Source organism: Chiloscyllium plagiosum, unplaced genomic scaffold (genome assembly GCF_037043375.1).
Source record: "Chiloscyllium plagiosum isolate Xiang-an unplaced genomic scaffold, Cpla_swu_hap1 HiC_scaffold_30, whole genome shotgun sequence".
Taxonomy (NCBI): Eukaryota; Metazoa; Chordata; class Chondrichthyes; order Orectolobiformes; family Hemiscylliidae; genus Chiloscyllium; species Chiloscyllium plagiosum.
This window is the reverse complement of record NW_028270168.1, coordinates 23,095,289-23,116,835: the sequence shown is the minus strand read 5'-3', so window position 1 is coordinate 23,116,835 and position 21,547 is coordinate 23,095,289. Positions and strand designations below refer to the sequence as shown.

The 21,547-nt window shown below is 40.4% G+C and overlaps 1 protein-coding gene across 2 annotated transcripts in view; it reads left to right on the top strand.

The window, feature by feature from the left end:
* LOC122563623 (phosphatase and actin regulator 4) overlaps nucleotides 1-21,547 on the top strand; it is a 182,795-nt gene that overhangs the window by 74,543 nt on the left and 86,705 nt on the right. For both annotated transcript variants that reach the window (XM_043717591.2, XM_043717592.2), the window contains one exon: nucleotides 17,019-17,061. In XM_043717591.2, coding sequence (XP_043573526.1) covers nucleotides 17,046-17,061 — 16 coding nt within the window. In that variant the 5' untranslated portion in view covers nucleotides 17,019-17,045. The remainder of the gene's footprint in view (nucleotides 1-17,018; nucleotides 17,062-21,547) is intronic.

The window sequence follows — 21,547 nt, the reverse complement described above, 5'->3', positions numbered from 1 at the left end:
TTGGATCGAAGGGTCTGTTTGTGCTGTATGACTCTATGGGTTGCTTTGTCAAAGATGGTGTCCAACTTTGCAAGTGTTGTTGGAACTGCGGTAATCCAGCCACTGGGAATGATGGGCAGGATTTGGGAAATGAAGATCGAATTCCCAACTTCATGACCTGTACTGTAGCTACAGTATATATAGAACTGGTCCAGGAAAGTTGATTTTCAATGGTGGTGATTGATGATTCAGCATTAGTTAAAACAGTTGACTTGTCTGGCAATTGGCTTCTGTCTTGTTGGAGATGGTCATTGGCCTGCCATTTGTGTGGCTTGAATGGTGTTTGCACTTACTCAGCCCAAATCGCAAAGTTGTTCAGGTTCTGCATGCTGGAATAGACTGCTCATACCTGAGGAATTTCAAATGGTGCTGTATGTTGTGCAATTGTGAGCAAGGCTACATACTGCAACCTTATGATGGCGGGATGATTGTTGATGAAGCAAATCAAGCTGATTGTGCTCAGGACACTCCCTTGGAATTCCTGTAATAATGTCATGAGGCTAAAATGATTTGATATCTAACAACCAAAACCATCTTCCTTTTCTGCTTTGGATTGGGATGTGTGTAAATGTCACAAAGTGGAGAGCATGCTGGCTCCTCTGGTGGTTTTCTGGATGAATGTACCCGGTGTCACTGAGCATGGGGATTTTGAGTCTGACCCCTAGTAAAATTGCCAGGTGTATCTTTGCTGCATACCTGTGGTTCATAGGAACAATTAGCCAAGTCTCCTGACCATCTCCAACTCTTGCTGGAAAGTGTAGCTGCTTTGTTTTTTTAAGGCAGGATTGGACTTCACTATGATACTCTTGCACTTGAGTGCCCTCAGGACCTACATACTTATTGCCATGCTTGTTTGCGTGCAGCAATATGACTATCTGTGTATGTGGAAATGTAGCCTAGCAACATGTAAGGAGAAACTGAAGATTGTACCTTGACCAGCCCTATGCAACAGCTATAATTACTGATAAATGGTTAACTTGAGAGTTGTAAAACAGAGAGCAGTTTACAGTGTTTCACAAGGGGAATGAAATTTCCTTGCGCATATGTTGACCGAATTGACAGAATTTCTGCTGTTTCCTGTAGAAGTGAGCTTTTCTTTGGCGTCTGGTAACAGTTCCGACAGCTTTGCAATATCTTTCTTCCAGCCTGCTGTTATAGGTGTCAGTCTAGTTTTTAATTCCTTCTGTTTCTCCATGAAAAATTTCATCTGTCACCTAAACTTGGGAAGGACTGTTTAATATGCAGAAGAAAGATTGTTTTCTTTAATCCATTGAATCTGTTGCACTTCATTGTCACATGAAATATCAATGAACTTCCTTAATTTGCAAATCAGTTGTTGGGTTTAGGAGCTTTAGTTCTACATCATTGCAAATTTCCAGACCATGCTTGCTGACTGATTTATGTCGCTCTGACATTTTGTTTGCTGAAACAGGATCTCTCTCTCAGCACCCTATCCCCACCCTGTCATTCCTGCATAAAAAAAACTTTTGTCTCCTTTCTTTCAATCCAATCTTTCCAACCAAATGACTTGTCAATTTCTGGTTTTGATTCTGTTGACGTTAATTCCTTTCTTTTCGTTTCCTTCTCGGTCCTTGAATCTAATTGGTTAAAGAGGTAGACTCTTGGTGATGTCATTCATGTTTTTATGTCTCACTCAGCAAGGTATTTCTCAAGCTCCACATGAGGGAACATGTCAAAGCAACCAGGTACACAGATGCTCTGCTTTAGCAAGGCCATTGCTGTATGTTGGGAAACTGTATGTTCGGGTGTCCCGAACTTGAGTTATATTTTATTTTTCCATGTTTAAAACTTCAGACTTCACCTGGCTGTGAAAGGTTTAGTTTTCTAAGGTTGTTGACCCTACTGTGATATTTCACTACCGTTGCCTCACACCATTACTGGGAGAGGCTGGAGACCCCTAAACACACACTCTTTTCAATCATGGGTCAGCTTGAAGCCTTGAGGTTTGGCTGGAGTTGCGATCCATGACACAGATCGTTACACAATGCATCTCTCCATTGTGTGGTGCTTCTTTGAACCCAAATGCTGAAACATACTCTACTGGCTTGAATGAAATGCAGTAGATTTTCTTGATTGCTTTCTTCCAATGTTATTTTGTGCCCGTATGGATTGTTACTGCTGTGCAAACTCATGTCTAATCATTTTGGCTGCTTGGAAAGACCCTGATTCTTCCGCATCAGCCATAAAATAATTGAGACCTGAGCTGTAAATCCACACTGAGACGTGTAATTCCACACCGCCACGAAAGCACGTTTACAGGAAAAGTGTAAATTTCAGCAGCAGGCGCTTGTAGACGCCTTAACATTTGCAGCTTTACTCTGCGAGGCAAACAGATTGTGTCAGCAAATTGCAGTATGGTGGGTTCTGTCTCTCAGGAAAAGGAGGAGTCTCTTCAGCCCTATTCCTTTTCCTATGTTTCTTGGCAAAAGAACCAGAGGGGAGATGAGAAATTGTTTGATACAGTTGATTATGATCTGGTATGTGCTGACCAAGAGGACAGTCATTCAGCAGTTTAAAACAAAAGCTGACAACCCTCAATAATGCAATGATGCAGGAAATAGTTTACATGAGGTGTGTTAATTTACCATTTGCTGTTATGGTCTTCTCCAGAGTGTGATAGCAATAACATTTGCCAATTGTCAAAACACCCTATTGTGTCACAGTTTTATTACTAACTGGCTGTAACATTATCTTGTTATAAAAATCCTATATTGCACGCCAAACTATAAGCTGTGATGAGTAATAACTACATGCACTTATGGTGCACCTTTAACATTGAAACGTTTTACTATGTGCTTCGCACAAATGTTAGCAAACAAATTTTGACATTGATCAGCATAAAGGAATTAGGATAATTGACGAAAAGCTTGGTCAGGCGTAGGAATGTCTTCAAGGATAACAGATTCAGAAGCTAATCAATTTAGGAAGGTTTAATGCAAACTGACCCATGTAAATCGTAGTCTCCATTCTGTGTCCTTTGTTGTCTAAAGTCTGGACGGCAACAGTAAGTGTTTTACAAAAAGACCCAGATATTTTGTCCTGCGATGGTAAGAAGCAAGTGTTTGTGATCAAGGGGGTTCGTTTGCTGTAAAGTAGGGATATTGGAGTAAGTCCACTAAGAGATGGGGAGTAAAATTGAAGAGAAGGAGAATGAAAAGCATGCCGAGCTCAGATTTTTTTAAATAATAAAACATTTGGTGGCTGCCCCTCATGTTCTTTAAAACAAAGTATTACATTTATATAATGTTCCAGGAGAGTAAAATATCCCAAGGCATGTGGCAATATAATTAAACAAAATTTAGCATGAATGTGCATGTCTTATTAGGGCAGAAGACTGAAAGCATGGAAAACGCAGTTACATTTTTAGAAATTCTCTTAGAGTAAATTAAATTCTACCATCAAAGAGTTAACCTAACCTGTCTTGTTTCAAACTCTAAGAGATCTGCTAACATGAAGCTGAATTCTACCTTCCAGTCAATCTGTGAAAAAGGCTGCTTTTATAGAGTCAGTTCGACCTGAAAAATGTCAGGACTGTTGTTCAGTAAATGCATGAAGTTATAAAGATGAATGGATTGTAAAAGGTTGGGGTTAATTCTGTAACACAGCAGTGAAGCTGTTGGAAATGCAGTGTATTTTATGATGTTGTGTTATGTCACCAGGGGCACCAACCATGAGTGCATAGTGAAAAGCTGCAATAAAAATACTGGCATTTTATAAGTATAATTGGACCCATAGTGGCAACCATCAATTAATATCCTACATACAATCCTAGGCCCATTGATTAAAGAAGTCTATTGTATGTGTAGTCATGACTTTTACCCAAGACTTGGTATGCAGTTTTTTTTTGCTGAATTTTGTAGCTTGCCAAGCTGAGTTGTTAGTTTTGAGAACTGGAACATATCTCTTTTCTAGCAGCTCAGTGTTGGCATCAGTAACTCTCAGGTCACACATTAAATGGCAAGAAACAAAATTAAGCTCCCTGACTTCAGCTTCCATACATGTCTTGGATCAAAACATTGGAAAAGCTAATGCAACTGAGTGTATGGAACTCTGAAGCTTTTTTTTTGTTTCTGACAATAATTGAATTCCTGTCAAATCATCATTTAATTTTTCTGTCGACCTAAAATTACATTTTCACTGCACAGTCTCTGAAGTCCTTGCATCCATGCCACTGTACGCTATTCCTTCAGTGATACAACCTTCAGACGTTTCTTCTTTACTTTTTAGAATCTGACTTTCCTGAATCTTGCCATGTTCACTCACTTTTAGAGTCGTTGAGTCATAGAGATGTACAGCATGGAATCAGACCCTTCGGTCCAACTTGTCCATGCCAACAAGATATCCCAACCCAATCTAGTCCCACCTGGCCCATCGCCCTCCAAACCCTTCCTATTCATATACCAGGTGTCTTTTAAATGTGCAATCGTACCAGCCTCCATCACTTCCTCTGTCAGCTCATTCCATACACGCACCACCTTCTGCGTGAAAGCGTTGCCCCTTAGGTCTCTTTTATATCTTCCCCTCTTGTGTAATCCAAGATGGAGGATGGGAAAATTTTCTGGCTGTAATAGGCTGCCCCTTTTTATTTCTGAGGTGTTTTAGATGTTAGAGGTGATTTCCTCAAATTCCAGGAGCAGCAGGTGCTGTTGCATTGTTTTGGAACTTCGGAGGAAAAAAAAAGTCAAAATAGCAGCAATTTTAAAAGGGAGAGGAACAGACAAAGGGAGCACATGGTAAGGTCAGTGCAGGAGAGAAAGAGAGAAAGAAACCCACACTGCCACCTGACACAGCCGTGAACCTGCACAGTTACTGCCTTTGAATTCATGTATTGCTGGACATCGGAGTGCGTCTGGGAAAATTTTAAAAAAAAGTGAAATTCACAACTAATCTTGGAGGAACTTGTTTGGGAGAGATTACAACACAGAAACAGACAAGTGAATATTTTTAAGTATGGCCTTACAGAAAGTCTGCAGTAGTGAGTAGAGTGGGTTCTTTGTTGATTACATGTTTTATTGAGATATGTCTCTTGATTAAACATAAAACTATAAGCCATAAGTATTAAGTAAGCCTGGAGCAGTGTTTTGTAGAGGAATAAGACAGTGCTATTTTCTGGGTCAGTAGATTGGAAGAAGCAAAAATGGCCTTTAATAGTGATATGCTCCTTTTGTCAGATGTGGGAGTTTAGGGAGTATTTACAGGTTACTGAGAATTATATCCACAATAAATGCCATTGGTTGCGAATCCTATCAGATCAAATGGATCGGTTGGAGAGACAGGTAATGAGGAATTTAGAAAAGCAAGGAGATGTGATGGTTGGCAGTTACAGGAAGGGAGAAAAGTTGCAGATACAGTCGCATAGATGGGTTAACTGCAGGAAAGGGAAGAAAGGTAGGCGGGTAGTGCAGGAGTCTTCTGTGGCTATCCCTATTTCAAAACAAGTATGCTGTTTTGGAAAAAGTAGGGGGTGATGGATTCTCAGTGAAATGTAGAATGAACTGCCAAGTTTCTAGTATTGAGACTGGATCTAATGCAGTGAGGGGTACGTAAAGTTCCAAGAGATCAATCGTGTTAGGGTTCCTGAAGAAGGGCTTATGCCCGAAACGTCGATTCTCCTGTTCCCTGGATGCTGCCTGACCTGCTGCGCTTTTCCAGCAACACATTTTCAGCTCTGATCTCCAGCATCTGCAGACCTCACTTTCTCCTCAATCGTGTTAGGGGACTGTCTAGTTCGAGGCACAGACAGACATTTCTGTGGCCAGCAGTGAAAAATCAGAATGGTGTGTTGCCTGCCTGGTGCCAGGATCAAGGATATCTCAGAGGGTGCAGAATGTTTTCAAGGGGGAGAGGGACCAGCAGGGAGTCATTCTCCACATGGGAACCAATGACATAGGAAGGCAAAAGGATGAGATTCTCAAGGGAGAATATAAAGAGTTTGGCAGGAATTTAAAAAGGAGTTCTTCGAGAGTAGTAATATCTGAATTACTCCCGGTGCTGCAAGCTAGTGAGGGCAGGAATAGGAGGATAGAGCAGATGAATGCGTGGCTGAGGAGCTGGTTTATGGGAGAAGGGTTCACATTTTTGGATCATTAGAATCTCTTTTGAGGTAGAAGTGACCTGTACAAAAGAACACCTAAATTGGAAAGGGGCTAATATACTGGCAGGGAGATTTGCTAGAGCTGCTCGGGAGGATTTAAACTATTAAGATGGTGGGGTGGGACCCAGGGAGATAATGAGGAAAGAGATTAATCTGAGACTAGTACAGTTGAGAAAAGAAGCGAGTCAAACAGTCAGGGCAGGCAGGAACAAAGCAGAGAACAAGGTAGGACTGCTGTATTGAACTACATTTATTTCAATGCAAGGGGATTAACAGGGAAGGCAGATGAACTCGGCATGGTTAGGAATATGGGACTGGAATATCATAGCAATTACAGGGATGTGACTCAGGGATGGACAGGACTGGCAGCTTAATGTTCCAGGATACAATTGCTACAGGAAGGACATGGGGAGATGGGGTAGTGGCATTTTTGGTAAAGGATAGCATTACAGCTGTACTGAGGGATCATATTCCCAGAAATACATCCAGAGAAGTTATTTGGGTCGAACTGAGAAATAAGAAAGGGATGATCACCTTTATTGGGATTGTATTATAGACCCCATAATAGTTGAGGGAAATTGAGAAACAGATTTGTAAGGAGATCTCAGTTATCTGTAAGAATAACAGGGTGGTTATGGTTGGGGATTTTAACTTTCCAAACATAGACTGGGATGCCATAGTGTTGAGGGCTTAGATGACGAGGAATTTTCTGATTCAGTATGTTGATGTACCTACTAGGGAAGATGCAAAACTTGACCTACTCTTGGGAAATAAGGCAGGGTAAATGACCTGAAGTGTCAGTCGGGGAGTATGTTGGGGCCAGCGACCATAATTCCATTAGTTTTAAAATAGTGATGGAAAAGGATAGACCAGATCTAAAAGTTGAAGTTCTAAATTGGAGGAAGGCCAGTTTGACAGTATTAGGCAAGAACTTTCAAAAGCTGATTGGGGCCGCATGTTCACAAGTAAAGGGACGACTGGAAAATGGGAAGCCTTCAGAAATGAGATAACGAGAGTCCAGAGACTGTATATTCCTGTTATGGTGAAAGGAAAGGCTGGTAGGTGTAGGGAATGCTGGATGACTAAAGAAATTGAGGGTTTGGTTAAGAAAAAGAAGGAAGCATATGTCGGGTATAGACAAGATAGATCAAATGAATTCTTAAGAGGGAAATCAGGAAGGCAAAAAGGGGACATGAGATAGCTTTGGCAAATAGTTAAGGAGAATCCAAAGGGTATTTACAAATATATTAAGGACAAAAGGGTAACTAGGGACAGAATAGGGCCCCTCAAAGATCATCAAGGCGGACTTTGAATGGAACCGCAGAAGATGGGGAAGATACTAAATGAGTATTTTGCATCAATTATTTACTGTGGAAAAGGACATGGAAGATATAGAATGTAGGGAAATAGATGGTCACATCTTGAAAAATGTCCATATTACAGAGGAGGAAGTGCTGGATGTCTTGAAATGCATAAAAGTGGATAAATCCCCAGGACCTGATCAGGTTACCCTTGAACTCTGGGAAGCTAGAGAAGTGACTGCTGAGCCCTTGCCGAGGTAGTTGTATCATCAATAGTCACAGGTGAGGTGCTGGAAGACTGGAGGTTGGCAAACGTGGTGCCACTGTTTAAGAAGGGTGGTAAGGACAAGCCAGGGAACTATAGACCAGTGAGCCTGACGTTGGTAGTGGACAAGTTGTTGGAGGGAATCCTGAGGGACAGGATGTACATGTGTTTGGAAAGGCAAGGACTGATTAAGGATAGTCAGCATGGCTTTGTGCATGGGAAATCATGTCTCACAAACTTGATTGAGTTTTTTGAAGATATAACAAAGAGGATTAATGAGGGCAGAGTAGTGGACTTGATCTATATGGACTTCAGTAAGGCATTCGACATGGGAGACTGGTTAGCAAGGTTAGATCTCATGGAATACAGGGAGAACTAGCCATTTGGAGACACAACTGGCTCAAAGGTAGAAGACAGAGGGTGATGGTGGAGGGTTGTGTTTCAGAGTGGAGGTTTGTGACCAGTGGAATGCCACAAGGATCGGTGCTGGGTCCATTACTTTTCGTCATTTATATAAATGATTTTGATGTGAGCATAAGCGGTATAGTTAGTAAGTTTGCAGATGACACCAAAATTGGAAGTGTAGTGGCAGCAAAGAGTTTTACCTCAGATTACAACAGGATCTTGACCAGATGGGCCAATGGGCTGAGAAGTGGCAGATGGAGTTTAATTCAGATAAATGCGAGGTGCTGCATTTTGGGAAAGAAAATCTTAGCAGGGCTTATACACTTAATGGTAAGGTCCTCGGGAGTGTTGCTGAATAAAGAGACCTTGGAGTGCAGGTTCATAGCTCCTTGAAAGTGGAGTTGCAGGTAAATAAGATAGTGAAGAAGGTGTTTGGTATGCTTTCCTTTCTGGATTTATATTTCCTTGAAAGCTATCATTTCAGTGTGCTTTCAGTAACCTACCCTGTCTACTGCTTTCCTGTTAAAGAAAAACTTCTTTTGCCTTTGTCCAGAAGTTAACCAATTTGGGGTTTAACATAGTGACTGGCTTATGAGGTGCAAAGGATGGTGCTGGAAAAGTACAGCAGGTCATGTAGCATCACAGAACGGGGAGAGTTGAAGTTTTGGGCATCAGCCCTTCAGGAATGACTGGTTTATGAGTTTATCTACTTTCAGTCACTAGAACCAAATGAGCAATCGCTTTAATTGACCTGGAACTCTTCTCCCTCTTGTTAGTGTAATCGATCAACAGTGAGCATTTAACCCAGAGCAACCATTGCAAAACCTGGATGGTGTGCATGCTGCATTGGTTTGGAATTGGATTCGTTAATACCATTCTGCTTTGGCTAAATTTCATATAATCAATTAAACTTATAACATTGGAGGCCATTTGGCTGATTAATTATGTACTGCCTCTGAACGGGAATTCTGGAATGTGGGTTCTCGGCATTAAAGGCAGAGTTTCTAATAGAGTCATATGAAGCCGGAGTAAAATTTTGAAGAGCCTGAGTAGAAAATATCTTTTGGAGCTCCGTGTCACTTGGTAAATGATTCTGTCATTAAAATTTGTTCTTTAATTAATTGTAAACACTGTAAATGCTGGAAACCTTGATCAAACATGTTTGAATGGGTCATGGAAAATACATGAATGAATACCTCTCAACATTTATACAATGTGTAATTTATAAAGGGTGACCTTCTCATCCTATTCATAAATTAGTAGCATCCTTTGTGCCAATGAGTGATTTCAAGTGATGCATTATTCTACTGAAATTTCACATGGTTTGTTTCTAATAAGTGGTGATCAGCTGAAAGTTGATGTTCATCACATTGGGGTAGCTGATTGTAGGAGAGTCTTCTCGCAGTGTGGTGAGATTGGAGGTAAGGAGTGAGCTGTGGGTTGGTTTCATGAAGGCACAGGAACGTAATCTGCTCAAATGTTTACTCCCTGGATTCCTTTAAAGTACAGTTAGTTGTTGACGATTTTATCTCATGAATACTTCAAAGCAATTCTGGTAAGAAGCAAGTGCTTATGCAACCGTCCTGAGATTCCACAAGCAGCAAAGAACTGAATGTTCTGCTTACGATGATGGTCAAACAACTGATGATTTCACTTGTTTATTGTGTGGGCCCAAGAAATCTTGCATTATCCATTGCATTCAATTGCAAATAGGTTTTATTATTAATGGAGGAGGGCGAGAAGTAGGGAATCTGGACATCTGTCGATCTGGAGAAGATATTTGGAGCCATTATGAGATCCTGTGAATGAGTACTCCAGCAAGTATAAGTTGATCAGAGTTGGTGTGAATTTGTGAGGGGTATTTAAATTTTGAAATAGTCACTAGCATAGGAGATAAAAGCCTCCTTGTGGATGTTGTCCAGAATGTATCTGCTAAATTTGTGAACACCTAATTATTAAAAGGAAAATAAATTTGGACGTAACCTTGACAGTGATTGGAAATCTGTTAGAAGACAGCAGACACGATGGGGATCATGGAGGTCTGCTTTGATTGGAATGTTACAGGTGGTGTACATTTGATTATTTGATGGGGCCCCAGCTTTTCCCCACATATGTCACTGATATGGATAAAGGAGGGTGAAAATTGCAGAAACAACAGAACCTTTACTTATTGGTTAGTGTTTCAAAGAGCTTTGCAGGTGTTATTTCTCTCAAGGTGTTGGGAAGGTGACCAAATTCTTGATTGAGGCATGTTGTAAGGAGCATCCTAAAAGAAAAGAGCTTGCACATTAAACTGTTAGAATTCCATAGCTTTGGGCCTAGATGGCTGAAAGTATGGCCACCAGTAAGGAGAGATGAAATGAATAATGTACCAGAGACTAAAATTAGTGGACTTCAGAGATTTTTGATGATTATTGGGCTAAAGTAGGGGAGGGAGATGGGGAGGAGCAAAGCCATGGAAGGTTTTGATGAGAACAGTGGGTAGTTTAAAAATGGGGATGTTGCTAGATGATGCTGTTAGGAGGCAGAGCAAGTTGTTGGAAGGAAGTCACAGATCGAACGAGTGAGCAAACAGCTAAGATACCCTTTATCTACCTTGCTGATCTTGCAATGCTGCATGTGTGTTGAGATCAGAAGTTAATGAAGCTCCTGCAAAAAGCTTGAATTGGATTTGTTTGTGTGGGTGTTTGTGGTGCTATTCATTAAATTGCAAATTCAATGTTGTATATCCGTTTCCAATTGCAGGCATGACCCAAAAAACACTGAAATAGGCTGCCTGTTCATTGTCTTAAAAAAATCACTTTATGGAAATAATATGCAAATATGCTGCCATGTATTCTGCTCTAAATAACCTGCAGTCAAAGGATAAGATCTTCGGCTTTGTACAGCTTCCATTCCCTTTTTAAAATATATTCACCAGGATGTTGGTTTTGCTGGCTAGGCCAGGGTTTAATGCCAAACTTTTGTTGTCCTTGAGAAGGTGGTAGCTTGAAATTTCATATCTCAGTGCTAATCCCACAGTACTCCTGTTGACAATACTGTACAAGGTTACCAGTCGTCTTCAGCTCAAGAATGTTTAAATGTCAAAGAAAAGCCATTTAAGTCCCCCAACCCCTGACACCCCCCCACCACCCCCCCCACCTCCCATGTCAAGGAATGTGCATTGCACCCTTGACTCCATTATCCCTTTTTCTGATCAACTGCCCAATTGTGGCTCACTTGATATCTTATAAAGAAAGAACCTTGCATTTGTATTGTGCCTTCTTATCACCACAATTAGTACAAACTTTGAAGTCCACTCACTCTTACTTGGTCAAATCAAGTAAACAAATCAGCAATGCCAGTGAAATACATTGTTTAACCTGTTTCATTGTGGTTTGGTTGAGGTGTGAATATCCAGGCGCCAGGAGAACCCTCCTGATTCCTCCTCGTAAAATCGCACTGGGATTCTTTTCCATTCACTTGAACATATTTTCGCAACATATGTCAGCACTTGATCTGAATACAATACTCTGACAGTGCAGCATATACACATCACTGGTGAGTGTCAGCCAGGATTTAGTACACAAATTTTGGCACTGGGCTTTGAACCCACAACTTCCTGACTAGAAGTACAGGCGCAATGACTATCACAAGTGTATGCTCATTATCAGCCCAGTGCTTTTGTGTTAACATGCATTTGTTTTGAAACTAAGTTTATTTTCTGATCTTCTGTTGAGCTAAAATAACAACAGCTTGCCATTATGTCATTAATGCAGTAAAACATTCCCAGGGCCTTCTACAGAAATACCACCAAAAGGTAATTGACATCCAGAAGAAAAGAAAATATTGGAACAAAGACAGTTTTTAAAATGAATGATGTGGGTTTTAAAGAAGGAAATTAAAGAAGTGTGAAGACATTGAGGAAGGAAACTCCAGCACATAGAGCAGATGCTGTCATAGCCAATAATGAAATGAGCCTGGAGCTCGAATTGAGAAGTGGTGAAATTTGGAATGCCTCAACAGATAATCAGATGGTTTTGAATTGTTCAGTGTATTTCACTTTTGTTCATGGGATATAAGCATGACTGACTTGACCAGTATTTATTGTTTGTCCCGAATTGTTCTGGAGAAGGTGATGGTGGGTTGTCTTCTGGCTATAGACTTTGGTGTGTAGGGCACCGATAGTCCTGTTAAGAAGGGTTTCTAGGATTTCGACCAAGCAACTGTAAAGGGATGCAATATAGTTTCAACTCTGGATGAAGGGGAATATGCAGGTGCAGATGTTGTCCTGCTGCCATCCTAGTTCAAGGTGGACAGTGTTAATCATGTGTGTTGACACTGCAGTCACCTAGGCAAGAAGAGAGTAATCAATCATTGTTCTGATCTGTGCCATGAAGATGGTAGACAGGTGTTGTGGTGGAAAGAGGTGAGTCACTTGCCACAGGTTAGATAACATCCGACTGCTGTTGTAGCTACAGTATTATAATGGCTGGTCCACTTCAGTTTCTTAGCAACGTTAACCTCTGGGATGCTGATGGTAGGAGATTTAGCAATGATGATGCAGTGACAATCAAGAAAAATTGATTAGATTTTTTCTTGTCTGAAAGGTTATTGCCTGACACTGGTGACATAAATGTTGCTTGCTGCTTACCAGCCCAAGCTTAGATGTTGTCTAAGTCTTAATGCATGTAAACATGGACTGGTTCAATATTTGAGCAGTTTTGCAATCAGGAAAGAACATTCCACAATTCTAACCTTTACAGTAAGGGAAGGTCATTGAAGCAGCTGAAGATGGTTGGCTTGAGGAACTCCTGCAGAAATGTCCTGGAGCAGAGATGATTGACCTCCAGCCACCATAACCACTTTCCTTTGTGCCATGCATGACTGCAAGCCGTGGAGAGTTTCTGCAATATTTCTGTTGACTCCAGGTATGGCTTGATGCCATACTTAGAATCATAGAGATGTAACATGGCAACAGATGCATCGGTCCAACTCGTCCATGTCGACCAGATATCCCAACCCAATCTAGTCCCACCTGCCAGCACCCAGCCCATATCCCTCCAAACCCTTCCTATTCATATACCCATCCAGCTGCCTTTTAAATGTTGCAACAGTACTAACCTCCACCACTTCCTCTGGCAGCCCATTCCCCATATGCTCAAGTGCTGCCTTGATGTTGAGGGTAGTCACGTTCACTTCAGTTCTGGAGTTCAGCTCTTTTGTTCACGTTTGATAGAGTAAAATGAGGTCAGAAGCTTGGTGGATCTGATAAAACCTGAATTAGTGTCAATGAGCAGATTATTGGTGAAAAAATGCTGCTTGATGGCACTTGTCGCTATTATCATAGTTGCCTAACTAATATTTTACAGTATTGCGGCATCTTTGAAAGTAGGTACGGTAAAGTTGAGCTGTTCTCTTATTAGAGACAAACGACTGGTGGTGTTTTAACCTAAGGGTCAGCACGCCTCATGGGCAACAGGAGTGGTTGGAAAGGAGTCTTTCATGGTAACCTTCGTTCATCGAGGATTTGAACCCACACTGTTGGTATCCCTCTGCATTACAAACCAGCCATCCAGCCAACTGAGCTTTGATCTATTCTGGAGTCTCTCCTGTCCTAAAATTAGTCCCACGAGTGGCATTTCTCTCTGTGAGCCTCCATTGTCTATTTTGTGGAAGAGATCTGAAGGTAACATAGTTATGTCCAGCCCAGTCCTTCCCTAAAGCTGGTAGAGAAGCATTAAAGGAGCAGAATTGGGGATGGAGAATTAAAATTGTCTGTTAAGCAGCAGTTGAGGGGGCTAGGGAGAGGTGTTGTTGCTGGTGAGTGGGGGAAGATGTGTAGAAGTCAGTAGTGGAAGACCAAAAAGCAGAGCTTCAAAGTAATTGAGTTTAGAGTCAAATTCTAGCAGCGGCAGCAATAGGAAAATTAATGAGTGATGCTGTGCTCCCTGAAATAAGTGGTCGGTATTGATGGGCAGGATTTAAGATTTAACCCTTGCTTTAAGCTTGAACAGAATATTGAGACCAGTTCAGTTTGTTGAGTACCTGCTGTAGTTGAGGGATTAGGGATTAGGGTTTGTAGTGAAGATGGAAACCATGTTTTTGATTTTTCTCAAATGTTAAGTTTGAGAGAATCATGAATGTTCTGTGGCTCGATGTCTGATTAGAAAGCCTATGAGCATAGGAAGCAAAGAGATGTATGGAGGTTGACTGCATGCTTGGTAAATACTATTACTGAGGAGCTGTATATGTTTGAGAAGTTGTAGAGATATAAGTATAGAACCCTTGCAGCATATGAACAATCGCTTATGACTTCCCATTCGCTTCTGATGCTGTACTGAACACTTTCAGCAGTTTAAGAAAAACTAGATTGAATGTTTTTGGGAAATCGTACAAAAACGCTGATTTCAATGGTGGGTTTGCCACCTGTCCGTTCCATGTCCTCTGACCATAGTCAATGTGGTACAATCAATTCCTTACAGAACAATCCTTGCAGATAGAAAAAATACTTCCACCTGGGGGGCAATCTAAAGTTAAGAATCATAAGCACTATGCAGTAACTAATAAATCCAATAAAGCGTTCAGGAGGGACTTCTTCTCAGTGTGTGATCTGTGTAGAACTCTACCAGAAGGAGTGGTTGAGGTAAGTGGCATGTTTTCTTTTCAACATAAAATGTTGGAAAGAGGAAAGAAGGTTATGCCCAATTCGGGTGGAAATCGTGAACGCTGGCATAGGCAAGTCTGTATGTACGGTGGAACTGTGTCATAAATGTTTTTTTCAGAGTGCAGCCTTGATTCCGCAAGATATAAGTTATAAAGTTCTGAGTAAAAATGTATGGTTTCAAAACCTAGCTCTAACATTTTACTAATGAGGGAGATGTGAAATTTTATCAGTGCATCTTATTGGCTAATGGAACATTTTCTTGAGTGATAGTGCAGATTGACTGAATCCTTTTTTTAAAAAAGCAATCCACTTGCACCTGTGCCTGTGACGGTGGACTGGAATGTGCAATCAAGCATCTTAAGGAGACTGTTGGAGTGAGTGTGCTGCAGTAACAGCAGAAAGATTGGGGGGGTGGGGGGGTGCAGGGGGAGAGGAATGGGGAGAGAAAATGCCAGCTATAACAATATAGAAACCAGCAGTTTTCATTAATGTTCATTACTGGCCAGAATAGCTGCTGTGTCAACTTGTTGAGAAAGTTCTAGGCACACCTGGTGAAAGTGGTTTCTTTCCCTTGGAGGGTGAGGAGGGGTCCTGAAAACAACCAAAACTTTCCTGATCTAATACAAAAACAAAATACTATGAATGGGTGAAATGTGACAAAGGTCATCAACCTGATCTGTTAATTGTTTCTGACTCCAGTGATACTGAGTAATATACCACTTTCTGTTCACAATTCTGTGCCTAACCTTTTGCACATGCTTTGAAATCCTTTGAGTTGCTAAATGAGCGACAATAGAAACTGCGCAGGATAATTATGGATGGGCAGTAAATGCTGATCTAGCCAGTGATGCTCGTAACCCATGAAAGGAAAAAGAAAGTAGAGCTGCCAGCAATAATGTTAAGTGCAGTTTTGTGAGAGCTTGAACATAGATGTCGGGGTTGTAATTCTTCTGTGTACTATTGCTTAATTTGGTTTAACTGCTCATTCAAATAGAAATAATGCAACAAAGCTGCCATCTATGCATTAATCAGTTTGAGCTGCTGTGCATTGTATTTATCGTTGAGAGAAAAACAACTGAAATGAAGGCAATAGATTGTTTCAAGGCTAGTGATTAAGACATTGAGGAAAACCTCCATTGCAGTTTTGTTTTAACCTTTCCAAAGTTAGCTATCTTCATCCCTACATCCTTTGTCTTATTGGCTGTTCAGCTATTGTGGTCACCTCTATGACTGTCAATAGAAGCGATGGTCTGCAGTGGAGATAAGCAGATATTTGGAGCTGTTGTCATGATTCTCAACAGTCCTTTCTCACATCAAATTACTTTATCTAATCCATAACCTCAATTGAAATGGCAAGTGGGATCAATTAAAGTAAGCCATAGACTGCAATTCTTCAGTTATTTAAAGAGACTGGAGAATTTGAGATTGTAAAGAGGAGATTGAGGCATTCAACATCATAGAGTGGTTTGTTATAGTAACTATTAAACTTTTCCAGTTGTAGTAACTAAATAATGGTGGTAACAGTGAGCATAAATGAAGCAGAGGTGGCATGTGAAAAAAAAAAATTGTGTGATGAGTTAAGATCTAGAATGTGTACTGCTTGAAAAGGGTAGTGGAATCTGATTTCAGTAGTAAGTTCCCAATGGATATATGCTCAGATAAAACTTAGAGTTAGAGGAAAGGAACTGGGGGCTGAGAGATAGTTTAGACAGCACTTTAAGAGCTAATATAGATATGTTGGGTGGAATCGCCACCTCTCCTGCATCATAATTTCTATGCATCAGAAAACTTTGGATCGGTATACATGGTCCTTTGGTAAATTGCTGCTATATAACATTGAGCAAGAAAAAGGATTGGAGAAGAGATTTGGTGGAATTCGTGCCCAGCCATCTGCTCATGATGTCACTGGAATGGCATTTTATGATACCACAGTAGGTGGTGTTTGCCGCAAGGCACTCACTTTGGCAAGAAACCTAAAATAGATAACTGAATAAAATCCAAATCCAATTTAACATCATGATGTCATTCCTGATACTTCACAGAGAAAATAAAAGTTGACTGATAATTGAGTGCTCTGTTTGGTTAGAGTTAGCTGAAGTTCTTAAGTACAAATAGTGTGTAATGCAGTACTTTGAACTTAACCCATAGCTTGTATTTTGTCAGGCACAAACTACCCAATGTGATAGCATTGCGTAACAGTGAACCATGTTTAACAGACCTGTCTGATAACTGTTCTCTCTTTTACAGCACTGTTACGGAGACGTGTAGCTGGGGATGGAAAACCGTGTGGGTAAGTGTGAGACACTCTTTCTGGCTCTGCATTTCTAGCTTGTATGTTGAGGTTGCTGTAGCAGCTGTGAAGTTCTGTTTGAAACACAGTGAAGTGGATATGTATTGTGTGCAAATCTGTTGAGAGAGAGGTTTAGAGAGGTACTAAAGGCATTGAAGAGTTTTGTAGAAGAGATTGGGGAAAGGAACCATCACTTCATTTGATGATTAACTAGTGACAAGCTATGGTAGAAGGAAATCTGTGAAATGAATATTCATAAACATGCTCTGCAAATGTTGAGTTTGAGGGGCTAAGTAGATTTATTTGTACGCATTTATGTTAATCCCACCATCTCAGTGTTAGTTGAATTAATGTGATTATGTAAGCTGCTGTTTCATCCTACAAAATAAGCACAGTTTTTCTGAACATAGTTTGAATATGCTAATACTAAAATCTGCCCCAGCTGATTATTGATATGAGTCACTGCCTTGCAATTTCTCAAAAGCATCTATAAAGCTGATGAGTTTTGGTGAAGCAACTGTGTAATTACTGGGAAGTGAAGGAGCATAAATTAATATGGGGTAGCAAGATTAAAAGAGCTAAAAATAAATTTGGTCTGGAATCTTTGTATGATTTCTGCCTATTGAAAGAATGAAGTTACACTAGCAAATTCTGGAATTCAACTGCAGTTGAGTTGTCTTCACAAATATTTTGTGCTCTGTTATCTTGGAGCTTTTACATTGGCTCTAAAATCCATCTGACTAATGCAATCTCTGCCCTCTAAACTAACCATGCTCCGAGGTCAGAATGGCAACTTTCCACCCATTGCAGCCATCTTGAATTCTTCATTTTGCAGCCTAGTCATTTTTGGTATCCAAGGTTATACAGTCAGAGTCATAGAGATATACAGCATGGAAACAGACCGTTCATTCCCACTCGTCCATGCCGACCAGATATCCTAAATTTATTTAGTCTCATTTGCCAGCATTTGGCCTATATCCTTCTAAACCCTTCCTATTCATATCCTGATCCTTAGATGAACCCAGTGTTAATCACTTATACCTCTCAGAATCAGCAATCTGAAGCCACAGTTGCCCCAGGTATAACCTTCTCTGCTGTTCTAGTATGTCGGTTGAGGACAGCAGTTACTAGCAGTCTGTTGAATCTAATCAAATGTACCAAGAGCATTAAATCTGTCATTTGAAGGATGGCTCATAATTGGCAAGCCTGCTTCTCAACACTCAAGAGGTCTCTATTCCTGACATAAGTCTATTAAAATTGGTTCTGCTGTACAGTTGCACTCAATCACAACATTTTACATTCAGGTTTACACTCATGCAGCAACATGCCTTGCCCAGTGCATTCTAGCTACATTTTTATGGATCTCTCACTGTGTTTAGGATGAGTTTCCAGGAAAGGGCCTAGAGTTGAGCAATGTGGTGAGTGTCTGGGAGGAAAAAAGGAGCAGTGTTGAATAATGGCCATATGCAGTAATCTTGAGTACAGTTTATTGTGGCTCAGTTAATATTTTAGTTTAGGTCAAGTTTATATCAGATGATTAAATTCTTAGAATTCTTTATCAGTGCACATTAAATTTGCTGATGGATACATCTTTTTGAAGTCCACTAATGATATTTGCAAGTGTAGAGAATTCTGCTTTCTATGCATTTTAATTAGTTCATGCCATGTTAATGAAAAGCATGCTCTGGTTCCAAGGGTCCTCCACTCCATTTTTTGGGACTCATCTTTGGTGGAGGTGGGGGAATTTCTGCCCCTGAGTGGTTTACAATCTGGAGGCAATCTGAGGCAAAGATGGGGCAGTTTATAAATCTTATGCAAAACAACTCTTGTGCTATTTTCCTTGTTTCATGCATAGGCTTGTACTCAGAACATTTTCATGTACCTCTCCTCTTCATTGGTAACTGTAGGTAACTCAAACTCCACTAAATATATCCCCTGTGATAGGTGGGATAGGTTCAACCTCTCCAGATCAGGAAGGCAAGGAGAAGCAACAGCATCTGCACACCATCTTACTTCCGAAGGACTGTCCACAAGTTGACACCTATACATTTTATACATTGTTAGTATACATGAACTTTTGCCAACACCAAGGAATGTTTCTGGCCAGAAAAAAGTGTCACTGTTTAAAATGTCCACATACAATCTCGTACATGTATATTTTTGTAGTTCCTGTAGGTGTTGCAAAATCCACCTTGCAGCTCACCCAGTTTATATTGCAGTGTTATTTTGAGCTCAAAGCCATTTTCTATCCGATTGAAGCATTTCCACATTGTGAAGTGAATAGCAAAATAAGATTTTGTACCAGGACTAGGTTCCATGGCAATTCAGAACGGGCATTTTTAAATTGCAGCTTGTTTCAATTAAACTTTTCATATCAAGGTTCATATTTTAAGGTACAGTAGATGATGACTCAGTGGCAAATTAGTACAGGTAATGTCTGATTTTGCATTGAGAAAGATATGTAAATGAATGATGTTGAATCAAATTAGAGGCCAATATGCCAGGATATTTTCACATGGAGGCAAGTACTGAGACTAGTCTGATCTACATTCCCTGTCTTCATCTGCAACTTTACCACATCCAAATTCAAAGTAATGTCAATATGTTTCTGTTTTATTTACTAAACGTGACCTTCGTGGGTATGTGCCTCACCATTTGGTTAGTTACTTAGAAAATGAAGCAATGATTGTTCGAAAGTACAGTGAACTCGCAATGATCCCTGTTCTTTTATCTCTGCTTGATGTACCCCTCAGCCTATGCTGTCTTGTGATAAGATTGCATCTAGTTTGTTTGGGGCGGTGGATCTTTCCTGTAGATCTGAGTACAATTCAAAGACTCTTGCTCCGAACAGAATGGGAACTGAAAATAATTAGCCTTATAAAAGAGAACCAGATGGAACACTCCAATCCCAGTTCATAAATGTCTCTATTTTTAATAATACTCTGTGGGAGCTTGTCAGTGATGACTTTTAACTTATTTACTGTTCTGACTGATCTCAGACTGACCGTTTTGAAATATTTTCCTTACATGTACATTTGCAAATAGGTTGTCTTTGAATTTTTCAGTGACATCTATCATTCTTTTGATGTAGACTATATATAGCCACAGATTTGATGGTAGGAAACTTTTCTCTTATTCACAAGTTCCTACGACTGTTGGAATGGTGGAAGAGAACTAATATTTAGGCAATATTGAATGTATCTGACCAAAATGCCGTTTGATTACCAGGTTACGAGGAAATCATACGAATTAGGAGCAAAGGTAGGTCATTTGATAGCATGGTAGCTCAATGGTTAGCACTGCTGCCTCAGCACCAGGCACCTGGATTCCATTTCACCCTTGGCCGACTGTCTGTGTAGAGTTTGAGATCCTGAGAGTGCAAGTTATCTTGTTCAATAAGTTATGAGGAACCATAAGGATTTGCCCCTGTGGTATCCTCTATTTTGTTACATGCTGCGGCAGAGGACAACCAAGTGGTGGTTGTCTTGGATGAGTCAACAGAGCAACTGTTAGCCAGCTCTTTGACTTTACAGGAGATCATGCCTGACTCTCCTCTTAACCAATGTTCCCTCATCATTTTTGGTGGAATTCAATAGAGAATGACCTGAAATGTGATCATTTTGAACCGATTCACAGCCAGACTGCAGAACCCAGTTGCAGCATGTGGTTTAATAAACTACTTCAGAATAAAATAATATTTCCTTTAATGCATTAAACCTGCTCTTTTTGGCCTTACCTTTACCTCTTTCCTGAATTCCTTCACTTTTCACCATTTTAAAATACTGAGGCACCCTCATTTGTGAGAAGCATTACCAACTATAAAATTGTTGTCAGATAGAGCAAGGGCCTATGACACTGCTGGAGTTCCTAACGCAACCAGCTGCAGCCTGAAGTAAAGCTGGCATTTGGCAGCAAGAGCTGTTAAAAACTTGATCTCTCCAGATGCCCATTTCAGTAATGCTGGCAAGTGTATTTTTGGCTTGTAGCAGATTGTGTTGCTAGGAGCAACTGCCACCATTAGTGCGCTAACAATGAGCAAACTTGCATTTTAAGAGGATCTTTCATGACATCCCTAAGAGTTTCGCAGCCTATATTTTATTAAGTACTGCTATTATTTTGTGACAGTAGTAAAAGACTTAAAGTTAAAAGAATCATGCTGAAGAAACTCAGTAGGTCTGGCAGCATCTGTGGAGAGAATTAACATTTCAAGTCCAATGACACTTTTTCAATATTTCAGGATTTGTGTTCTGAAGAAGGCTCATTGGATCCAAATTCTGTTTCTGTCTCAGATAATGCCAGACCTGCTGAGTTTCTTCAGTGTTTTGTTTTTAATTCAAATATTCAGCATCCACTGTAGTTTAAAACATCTTGCCTCTATATAGTAACTTCAATACCTTCTAGAACAGTTTACTGCCAATGCATTTTTTTTTTGAAGGGTAGAAGGCAGTCAATTTATATACAACAAGTTCCCCAAAACTGCAATGTG